Source organism: Rhinopithecus bieti, unplaced genomic scaffold, assembly GCF_001698545.2.
Source record: "Rhinopithecus bieti isolate Rb0 unplaced genomic scaffold, ASM169854v2 scaffold_21777, whole genome shotgun sequence".
NCBI classification, from domain to species: Eukaryota; Metazoa; Chordata; class Mammalia; order Primates; family Cercopithecidae; genus Rhinopithecus; species Rhinopithecus bieti.
The window spans coordinates 1,125,580-1,136,855 of record NW_016810508.1 but is presented as its reverse complement, the minus strand read 5'-3'; the positions used below and the strand labels follow the sequence as shown (position 1 = coordinate 1,136,855).

Genomic DNA, 11,276 nt, shown 5'->3' with positions numbered 1-11,276 from the left:
AAAAACACACACACACACACACACACACACACACACACAAAAGAGCTAATATATGTATTACCTCAAATACTTTTGTATAATTTTTCTGTGGTGAGAACACTTAAAATCTATTCTTTTAGCAATTTTCAAAATGTACTTTGTTATTTATACAGTTGACCCTTGAACAACATGGGGGTTAGGGATGCTGACCTCCCCACACAGTAGAAAATCTGTGTATAACTTCTGACTTTCCAAAAACTTAACTAGTAATAGCCTACTGTTGACTGGATAACATAAACAGCCTATTAACACATATTTCATGTTACGTGTATTACATACCATATTCTTACAATAAATTAAGCCACAGAAATGAATGTTAATAACAAAATTATAAAGAAGAGAAAATACATTTACTACTCATTAAATGGAAATGGATCACCATAAAGGTCTTCATCCTCACAGTCTTCACATTGGGTAGGCTGAGGGGGAGTAAGAGGATGAGGAGTTCTTGCTTTCTCGGGATGTCAGAGGCAGAAGAAAATCTGCCTGCATGTGGACTTGCACAATTCAAACCCATGTTGTCTGTGGGTCAACTGGAGTCACCGTGTTATTCAACAAGTTTCTTGAAAATTTACTCCTCCTGTCAAACTAAACCTTTGTATCCTTTGACCAACGTCTCCCCAAATACCCCCAACTTCCACGCCCATCATTCTACTCACTTCTTCTATCAGTTCAAAATTTTTAGATTCCACATATAAGTGAAAACATACAGTATTTGTCTTTTTGTGCCTGCCTTCTTTCATTTACCATAATGTCCTCCAAGTTCATCCATGTTGTTGCAAATAACAAGATTTCCTTCTTTTTTTTTTTTTTTTTTTTTGAGACGGAGTCTCGCTATGTTGCCCAGGCTGGAGTTCAGTGGCCGGATCTCAGCTCACTGCAAGCTCCGCCTCCCAGGTTTATGCCATTCTCCTGCCTCAGCCTACCGAGTAGCTGGGACTGCAGGCGCCCGCCACCTCGCCTGGCTAGTTTTTTTGTATTTTTTAGTAGAGACGGGGTTTCACCGTGTTAGCCAGGATGGTCTCCTGACCTCGTGATCTGCCCGTCTCGGCCTCCCAAAGTGCTGGGATTACAGGCTTGAGCCACCACACCCAGCTGATTTCCTTCTTTTTAATGGCTGAATAGTATTCTGTTGTGTATATAAACCATTTTTTATTTGCCCATTCATTTACTGTTGGACTGATTCCATATCTTGGCTATTGTGAATAATGCTGCAATGAACATGGAAGTTCAGACATCTCTTTGACATACTGATTTTATTTGCTTTAGATATATACCCAGTAGTGAGATTGCTGGCTCACATGGTAGATCGATTTTTTGTTTTTCTTTTTGTTTTTTTTGAGACACAGTCTCACTCTGTTGCTCAGGCTGGAGTGCAGTGGTGCGAGCTCTGCTCCCTGCAACCTCTGCCTCCTGGGTTCAAGCAATTTTCCTGCCTTAGCCTCCTGAGTAGCTGGGATTACAGGCACCTGCCAACACACTCAGCTAATTTTTGTATTTTTAGTACAGACAGGATTTTGCCACGTTGGCCAGGCTGGTCTGGAACTCCTGACTTCAGTTAATCCGCCCACCTCAGCCTCCCAAAGTGCTGGGATTACAGGGGTGAGCCACCATGCCTGGCCTGATTTTTTATTTTTGCAAACCCTCCACACTGCTTTCCATAAGGGTTGTACTAGTTTACATTCCACTGAATGTACGCAAGGGTTTCTGTTTCTCCACATCTGCACTAACACTTAGCTTTCATCTTTTTGGCAATAGCCATTCTAATAGGTGTAAGGTGATCTCTCACAGTTTTAATTTGCATTTCCCTGATGATTAGTGATTCTGAGCATTTTTCATATACCTGATATTCATTCTTGTGTTTTCTTTTGAGAAACATGTATTCAAGTCCTTTGTTCATTTTTCAGTTGGATTGTTTTCTTGTTAGTGTGTTCTTTATATATTTTGGACAGTATCACATATATGCTTTGCAAATATTTTCTGCCATTATGAGGTTGTCTCCTCTGCTGTTTCCTTTGCTGTGCAGAGGATTTTTAATTTGTGTAATCCCATTTGTCTATTTTTACTTTTGTTGCCTGTGCTTTTGAGGTCATATCCAAACAACCTTGTCCAGACCAATGGACAAGGGGAGCTCTTCCCTATTTTTCTAGTGATTTACAGTTTCAGGTCTTGTGTTTAAATCGTTAACCCACTTTGAGTTGATTTATACATATATCATGTATATGCATCCAGTTTCATTCTTCTGCATGAGGATATCCTATTTTCCAAACACCATTTACTGAAGAAAATGTCCTTTCCCAGTTTGTCCTCGCAGCATCTTTGTCAAATATCAATGGACTGTAAGGCCTAGTGCGGTGGCTCATGCCTATAATCTCATGACTTTGGGAGGCGAGGAGGGCCCATCACTTGTGGTCAGGAGGAGTTCAGGACCAGCCTAACCAAAATGGAGAAACCTCGTCTCTACTAAAAATACAAAAATTAGGCTGGGCACGGTGGCTCACGTATGTAATCCCAGCACTCTGATAGGCAGAGGAGGGTAGATCACTTGAAGTTAGGAGTTCCAGACTATCCTGGCCAACATGGTGAAACCCCATCTCTACCAAAAATACAAAAATTAACTAGGCATGGTGGTGCACGCCTGTAATCCCAGCTACTCAGACGGTTGAGGCAGGAGAATCACTTGAGCCCAGGAGGCAGAGGTTGCAGTGAGCCAAGACTGTGCCACTGCACTCCAGCCTGCGTGACAGAGTGAGACTCCATCTCAAAAAAAAAAATACAAAAATTAGCTGGGTGTGGTGGCACACGCCTGTGATCCCAGTTACTCAGGAGGCTGAGGGAGGACAATCACTTGAACCCAGGAGGTGGAGGTTGCAGTGAGCTGAGATGGCGCCACTGCACTTCAACCTGGGCAACAGGGTGAGACTCTGTATTCAAAAAAAAAAAAAATCAATTGACTGTAAATGTGTGGAATTATTTCTGGGTTTTTCTGTTCTATGGCTCCATGTGTCTTTTAAATGCCAATACCATATTGTTTTGATTATTATAACTTTGTAGTGTATTTTGAAGTCAGGTAGTATGATGCCTCTAGCTTTGTTCTTTTTGATCAAGATTGCTTTGGCTATTCATGGTCTTCTGTGGTTCCTTTTGAATCTTAGGATTATTTTTTCTATTTCTCTGAAAAACATCATTGGGATTTTTTAAGAGATGGTATCTCACTATATTGCCCAGCTTGGACTCAAACTTCTGGGCTTAAGAGATCCTTCTACCTCAGTCTCCTGAATTTCTGGGAGTACAGGGACACTTTAATAAAGATTGTATTGAATCTGTAAACCATTTCAACTAGTATAGACAACCTTAATAATATTAATCCTTCCAATCTGTGAACATGGGATGTCTTTCCATTTGTATGTGTCCACTTCAATTTCTTTCATCAATGTTTTATAGTTTTCAGAATGCAGACCTTTCACCTTCTTGGTTAAACTTATTCCTAAGTTATTTCATTTTTCTTTCTGTAGCTATTGTAAATGGGATTGCTTTCTTGATTTCTTTTTAACATAGTTGTTAGTGTATAGAAACACTACAGATTTTTGTGTGTTGATTTTACATACTGCAGCTTCAGTTAATTCATTCGTTAGTTCTAACAAGTTTTGGTGCAGTTTTTTAAGGTTTTCTATATACAGGATCACGTCACGTGCAAACAAATACAATTTAATTTCTTCCTTTCCAAACCAAATGCCTTCTCTTTCTTACCGAATTGCTCTGGCTAGGACTTCTAGCTCTACCTTTTTGAAAGTCCCTCCTTTACCCATTGATCTGACATCTACTTTTGTCATTTAATAATATTCTATACTCATATGAATCTCTTGCTGGGATTTGTTCATTCTGTTCTATTCAACGATTTGTCTATTTCTGTACCAAAATTGTACTCTTAGTTGTACTCTCTTAGTTGCATTAAAAATTCCCATATCTGGTAGGGCTAGTCCTTCTCCGGAAGCATTATGGCTATTCATGGCTCTTTACTCCTACAGCTTTGATTTCATGTTTCATCTCTGTAATTATTTTCCTGCAAATAGTCTTAATCCCTTGCCCTCCCTCCATCATACTTATCTGACTAGACCTCAACCCCAACCATTTAAATCCACATCCTCACCTATTCAGTTATTTCACTGAACGAATCTGAAGAAATATACGTAACTCACTGATGTCACTTCATAAACACAGATTTCAAATGGGCTCTCAGAACTGCTCAACAACCCTATTTTCTTGTCAATGTATTTTCCTACCATTCTAGATTAGGAGGCAGTATAACATGCGGGTCAAATATAAGATTCTAAAACCAGATTACCTGGGTTAAAATCTTAGTTCTACCACTTACTAAATATGTGAGCTTGGGCAAGTTAAATTCACCAAAGCCTCAGTTTTTGTATATCTAGCCCTCAGTAAAATTCTCTTTATCTGTCCCTCAGTAAAATTCCTTATGAGAATAAAATGAGTTAATAAATATAAGCCAAAAATAGAATCTGGCACATAGTAAGTACTATCTAACACTTGTATTGTTATCATTGATGATGATTTCACATCTTACCTTCTCTCAAGCCTTTTTCTCCCACTCTCTCTTCACTGATGGCCTTGCTTTTTATTTCATTGAACAAATAAGTCAAAAGTGAAGTTCCACAACCTCCTATCATCAAATCTTCCAATTTACTTGCAGCTGTACCCGTCACTCTATTACTGTACATAAACTATTATTGTTCCTACAGTTAACTCCTCCACTTGGGCACCCTTCTAGTCTACTTAAGGACTTGCTCCTGCAATTATCCCCTTTCTCTGCTGAATAACCCATTTTTAATTTTCTCAACCTGATCAGCATACAAAATGTCAAAAAAAGTTGTCATCTTAAAAATAAAACCCTCCAACTCCATATTTTCCTCCTAAAAGGGTCCTATTTCTGTGCACATAAAAAATGTCTTGCAAAAATTGTCTACAGCTGCTGTCTAGACTTCCTTCCCTCCCATATTCTCTTCACTCTGATCCCATCAGCCTTTCACTTTCAGTACTCCATGGAATCCCCATTTGACAAAGTGACCAGTAACCTCCACATTTTCAAGTCCAAAAGACAATTCTCAGTCCTCATCTTATCTCTTTTCACACTTTCTCACTCCCTTCTTCACTTGGCTTTGAACAGAGTGTAACATTGGCCACTGTTTCTTCATCTGTTTTGCTTCACCTGCCATCTTTTCTGTACCACTAAACTTTGGTGTGCTCAGGACTCTAATCTTTCTCTATTCTACCTACAGTCATCACCTAAGCTATCTCAATCAGAGCCATAGTTTTAATACTATTTATTCATTGATGACTCCTGAGCTTCATATCATACATCCAACTGTCCACTCCACATCCCTGGATGTTTGGCAGCTCAAACTTAACACATCCAAACCAGAACTCTTCATTTCCTCCTTTGAAATTTGCTCCTCTCCTAGTATTTCCCGCTTTAGAACTCACCCAACTCACAGCTCACAACTCTACAACTCACCCAGGTGCTGAGTTAAAAAATCATAGGGGTGTAATTAACTCCTCTCCCACATCCTCCAGTCCTGAGCAAATTCTGTTCATTCTACCACCAAGCAATGTATCTGACCCAACCACTTTTTACCACCTCCACTGAGGGTCCAAGCTACCACTATCTCTCATCTGAACTACTGCAATACCTTCCGAAGGGGCCTCCCAGATTCATGTCTTTTTCTCCTCTCAACAGCCAGAGTAATCCCATAAAAATATAAATCTTATTTTGCTACCAACTCCCATGCTCAAAACTTTACAATGGCCTTAAATCACCAGAAGAGTAGAAAAAAGGCTTTACCATGGCCTACAGGCTCCACATATTCCTGTGTAATTCTCAGACCCCATCTAGTGCCACACTACTCCTCAGTAACTAAGCTCCCCTTCTTCACTGATCTTTCAGTTCTTAAAAAGCACTAGCCCCTTCTACACCTCGAGATGTCTCCTTAACCTACCCTATCCAGAGTAGCCACCCCCATTCCCAAGTCACTATCACCCATCCAGCTGTATTTTCTCTATAGCTCTACAGTATGTAAAATGATCTATTTAATTATTTAATGTACATCTATCTGTTTATCTGGTCTGTCCTCTCGCACTTAAAATATAAATTCTATCAGAGCAGAAACCTTCACCCTCTTAACTGCCGTATTCCCGGTAGCTACAACAGCGTCTGGCACATAGAAGGCATTTTTTAAAATCCTTGCTGAGTGAACCAATATCCCAGAAACCTCTCATAGCTAGTTCATCTTACAGGAGAAACAGTATTAGAGTTAATTAAATGGCCAGGCGCGGAGGCTCAAGCCTGTAATCTCAGCACTTCGGGAGCCGAGGCAGGCGGATCACTTGAGGTCAGGACTTTGAGACCAGCCTGGCCAACATGGTGAAACCCCGTCTCTACTGAAAATACAAAAATTAGCCGGGCACGGGGGCGGGCGCCTGTAATCCCAGCTACTCAGGAGGCTGAGGTGGGACAGTCGCTTGAACCCGGGCAGTGGAGGTTGTAGCGAGCCCAGATCACACCACTGCACTCCAGCATGGGCGACAGAGTGAGACCCTGCTTCAGGGAAAAAAAATTAAATTAAATTAAATGACTCGCCAGTCAAAATAAACGGCAGCTTTAGGGTTAAAGGCGCAGTCTGGCTCCAAAGCTTGGGGTTTTAGTTACTATATTACATAGCTTCACTACATTTTACAATTTACTGTGCTGCTTGTGAGTATGAATTAAGGCTCAGAAGTCTAATTTTCCAGACTACTCGCAGGACTCCCGCCCCAGTACACTCCACAGATTCAGCTCACCGACTCCTTCCTCCTTGGACCTAGCTCCGCCCAGCCCAGCCCCGCGACCTGCTCGCCGTGGCTTCGGCAAGGGCGCCTACGCGGTAAGCGGGTCCCATGCAAAGCATTCTGGGATTGGTAGTCCATGTTCCTCCGGTCTCCAGCATTCACATGAAAAGGGGGGAAAAAACCCATGCAAATTAGATATCTCTGAATTTCGTGCAAATTAAATAAGACGCAGATTCTAGCTCAGGAAAGTGATGCAAACCCGTCGTTTTCAAAGGAGAGACTCCAGCCTCGGGTCAGGCGCGACGCAGACAGCGGCGCGGGGTCCTTGACTGGGCGGGGCTTGCTCGCGGTGGTTTGTGGCTCCTTCCTGCGCTGCTTCTCTCTTTCGCTCAGGCCGGTGGCGCCGACAGGATGGGTGAGCTGTTCTGGCCAGTCTAAGGGCGCCGCAAGCGGGACTTGGGGTCTTGGGGACTGGCGGGCGGATGCGAATAGAGTAGGGAGGGGGATGCTACGGCGAGGCTCCATGGCGGAGGGCCGGGGAAGCGCCGCTCCAGGCGGCACATGGTCCCGCGTGGAAGGGGCCCGTGAGGCGTGGAGGCCGCCGAGGTCGGGGTACCGAGGGACACAGGGAGGCCGGCGCTTCCTCCCAAGCATTCGAGCGGGGCCTAGTCCTTTGGGAGAACACATTCTCCGGAGCCCTCTTCGAACGTTTATTAGTCGGTTCAGGGGAACCTGAAGGCCAGATGTTTGGCCCACAGGCCAGTAAATAGTACGAGAGCCAATAGGTTTAAGGGTTTATGCCAGATGAGGCGAGTGTCTTAGAAGATGGGAAACACGTAGATGGCGTGTTTTTGCAGAAGAACTAAAATAGTTAATTTTCAGGCAAGTGTCGTGGACTTCGTACTGCTAGGAAGCTCCGCAGTCACCGACGAGACCAGAAGTGGCATGATAAACAGTACAAGAAGGCCCATTTGGGCACAGCCCTGAAGGCCAACCCTTTTGGAGGTGCTTCTCATGCAAAAGGAATCGTCCTGGAAAAAGTGTAAGTCCATTGCTTCCGTCAGTTTTAGTTTATTATAGGAATTCGAGACATAAACTTACGAATTCTTGTCTTAAAAGCAGTTACAGGTTTTATGTGTAGTAGCGTTCATTTGGGCATTACGGGGTAAAATCGCAAAGCGTTTATTCTATTTAAAAGTTGGTAAAATTAGTGTTTGGGAATTAGGTAGTTAAGGTTTTTATTTAACGTTGGCCTGGGAGGAATTGGAGAAGATACTAACAATGATGAAGTAAAGGACACAAACACTTTTACTGTGGGAGCTGTGACAAGTAAATGTCACGTGTCAGCTATTGAATCTGCAATCAAATGATTTTTCTACTTGATAAAGGTAAGGTGAAGAGAAGTGACTTGCATCAGATTTAACTGAGGTCGTACACCTAAGATTGAGACATGAAACTGCCAGTATTTGACTGGTTTTGACTTTTAAAAATGATAATTTCACATAGTTCAATCGTATTTGATGGTAGATCCATTTGAACTCAGACTTTCTAATTTTTTTTTTTTTTGAGACGGAGTCTAGCTCTGTCGTCCAGGCTGGAGTGCAGTAGCGCCATCTCGGCTCCCTGCAACCTTAGCCTCCCAGGTTTAAGCAATTCTCCTGCCTCAGTCTCCCAGGTAGCTGGGATTACAGGAGCCCAGCACCATGCCAGCTAATATTTTGTATTTTTAGTAGAGATGGGGTTTCGCCATGTTGACCAGGCTAGTCTCAAACTCCTGACCTCAGGTGATCCGCCTGCCTCGGCCTCCTGAAGTGCCCTGATTACAAGCGTGAGCCACTGTGCCCAGCCCAGACTTGCTAATTCTTATCTCAGTTTTTTTTGTTAAACAGGGTCTCTTGTTACACAGGCTGGCAGTCTTGACCTCCTAGGCGTAGATCCTCTCACGTCAGCCTCCCAAGTAATTGGGGCTACCACTCCAGTCTAATGTTATAACTGTAAAAGGTCTAGAAATTTCCCCCATTGTGCTAATGAAATTAAGACTGGCAGAAAACTTGGTTGACATCACAGGACTTCAGCTCAGCCATTTGAGGTTAGATTGAAAAGATAGAAACAGTTTCTCAGTAGTTCTCTAGTTAATGTGAAAAAATTATCCTTTTTCAGAAAGCCAGCTCACTCTGCTATGCCTTTTATATTTCAGAGGAGTTGAAGCCAAACAGCCAAATTCTGCCATTAGGAAGTGTGTCAGGGTCCAGCTGATCAAGAATGGCAAGAAAATCACAGCCTTTGTACCCAACGACGGTTGCTTGAATTTTATTGAGGTGAGTATTTCAACTCTTTTGTACCTTCTGTTCTTGGGGTGGACTCCCTCACATTTTTATCTGATGCAAGGGAGTTTCCTCACGTGAAAGTATTTTTGTGATTGCCACTGACACTAGAAATAAACTTTTTATTTTATTCCAGGAAAACGATGAAGTTCTGGTTGCTGGATTTGGTCGCAAAGGTCATGCTGTTGGTGATATTCCTGGAGTCCGCTTTAAGGTTGTCAAAGTAGCCAATGTGTCTCTTCTGGCCCTATACAAAGGCAAGAAGGAAAGACCAAGATCATAAATTTTAATGGTGAAAACACTGTAGTAATAAATTTTCTTATGCCAAAAAATGTTTGTATCTTATTGTCCCCTGTTCTCACCACAAAGATTGTGTTCTTTACTATACCCCCCCCCCCCCCCCCTTCTTTTAATCCTAAACCAGCAAACACAGGACCTGTACCAATTTTAGGAGATGATAAGACAGGGTTGTTTCAGGATTCTCTAGAGTTAATAACATTTGTAACTTGGCAGTTTCCCTCATCCTGTGGAGTAAGAAAATGAGATAGAGCTGGAATAAATGTGCAGTATTGTAGTATTACTTTAACAACTTTGATTCAAAAACTCACTTAAATTCTAGTGAGATACTTTCTTTTTAATTCTTGGTATTTTCCGTATCTGGTGTGACATTTCAAGCAGTTACCAAGTTTCATGGCACATAGATAATCTTAGGTACCCTTGGAAATGCACATTCTTGTATCCATCTTTCAGAGACCCAAGTGATAAATAGTAACCTCAAAATTGCTCCCCACTCTGTTTAAAGGTGTCAGGATCTGTGTTGTAATGTGTCTATGTTACTGTGTTTAGGATACAGGCACTGGATCATTTAGTTGATGGAAGTATATGTCAGGCAAGAGAGATCAGGTATATTACAAGACTGATGTTTTCAGTATCTTCTCATGAGGTTGTCAGCGACCTTCATGTCTTCAAAGACCAGTCAGCAAATGAAGTAGTTTAATGTAGAGATAAGACTGGTTGTGTTTTGATAATTTAAGCTAGGTATTCAGTACATGTGGATTTTGCTCTCCAGAAATACTTGTTTGAGAATTTTCATGGATATAGTGGCATGGTTGAAATGAAGCTATTAGCCTTCTGATTTAAATCTGATATAAGAAACTCTTGGTAACAAATAGTAAATATGGATTAATTAGCCCTTTGATCAGAGCCTAGCTTTACATTGTTTAGGATCTTTGGAAAACAATTGCTTTGGTTGCCCATTTTCTGTAGGATCAAGAGCAGAACCTTTTCCATGACACGGAAGAATCCAGGTTGTGCCTCATCCCTGCATATTCCAGCCTTAGCCTGCCATTTCTCCCCTTGGCTCTGTGCTCCAGCAACACTGGTCTCAGTTGGTCATGCTCCAACTTGCGTTCCACATCCAGCCTCAGGACCTCTGTGACTATGGTGTCTTGCTTGTCGCCCGCTCTTCAGAGCTCCTATTTTCCAGCACACTTGGGTTTATCTCTTGATGCCAATGATGATGCTGCTAGTCTCTCCACAAAGGCGGAAAGGCTGCCTGTTGGTTTGTACCTGCGTTTCCCAACGTGTAGCTGCAGTCGATATTTGGCTAAACCGTTCCCAAGAGCTCAGCAGATGTTTTCGGATGGACCTTAATTGACCCAACCCTTTGTGATGCGGAAGGGATTGCTGGGCCTCGCTCACCGGGCCAGAACCAGGGAAAGACGCTGCGGTTGCAGCGCGGTTCCAGGTCCCGGACGTCAGGCGCGGGGCGGGCAGCTCTCGCCCGGCGGTGGGGTCCTTGTGACCGCAGGGCGGGGCGCACCAGGAAGGGGCTGGGACAGCGCGGACGCCCAGGGACTTGTCCCAGTTCCTCAGCTTTCTTTGACACGTCAAGACACCTTCGACGATGGCTCGCAGCTGTACCCTCTTGGCTGCACCTGGGACGCCCTTTTCACTTGCTAAGCAGTTCGACCTGAGGCCCAGGGGCCGCCAGATTGACCCATAAATAATCTCCGGCGCCTCAGATCTAAAAGCGGCTGAGCCTGATCTTAGTGCCTTCTCCTTTCTCTG

At 43.0% G+C, this 11,276-nt stretch overlaps 2 protein-coding genes across 5 annotated transcripts in view; one reads left to right on the top strand and one right to left on the bottom strand.

The window, feature by feature from the left end:
- Window positions 1-7,068, bottom strand: part of LOC108542269 (V-type proton ATPase subunit S1-like protein) — a 44,847-nt gene extending 37,779 nt beyond the window's left edge. For 3 of the 4 annotated variants that reach the window (XM_017892225.1, XM_017892226.1, XM_017892227.1), the window contains exons 1-2: window positions 6,895-7,068; window positions 4,625-4,667 (exon numbers count right to left, since the gene is read on the bottom strand). In XM_017892225.1, the coding sequence (XP_017747714.1) occupies window positions 4,625-4,667; window positions 6,895-7,068 (217 nt within the window). The remainder of the gene's footprint in view (window positions 1-4,624; window positions 4,668-6,894) is intronic. The other variant, XM_017892228.1, reaches the window with a different exon arrangement.
- On the top strand, window positions 7,041-9,538 carry RPS23 (ribosomal protein S23). Its single transcript, XM_017892229.1, has 4 exons — window positions 7,041-7,297; window positions 7,765-7,924; window positions 9,080-9,200; window positions 9,343-9,538. Exons 1-4 carry the CDS (start codon window positions 7,294-7,296, stop codon window positions 9,487-9,489), a joined length of 432 nt encoding a protein of 143 aa, XP_017747718.1. The 5' UTR covers window positions 7,041-7,293; the 3' UTR covers window positions 9,490-9,538.
- The last annotated feature ends 1,738 nt before the right edge of the window (window positions 9,539-11,276 follow it).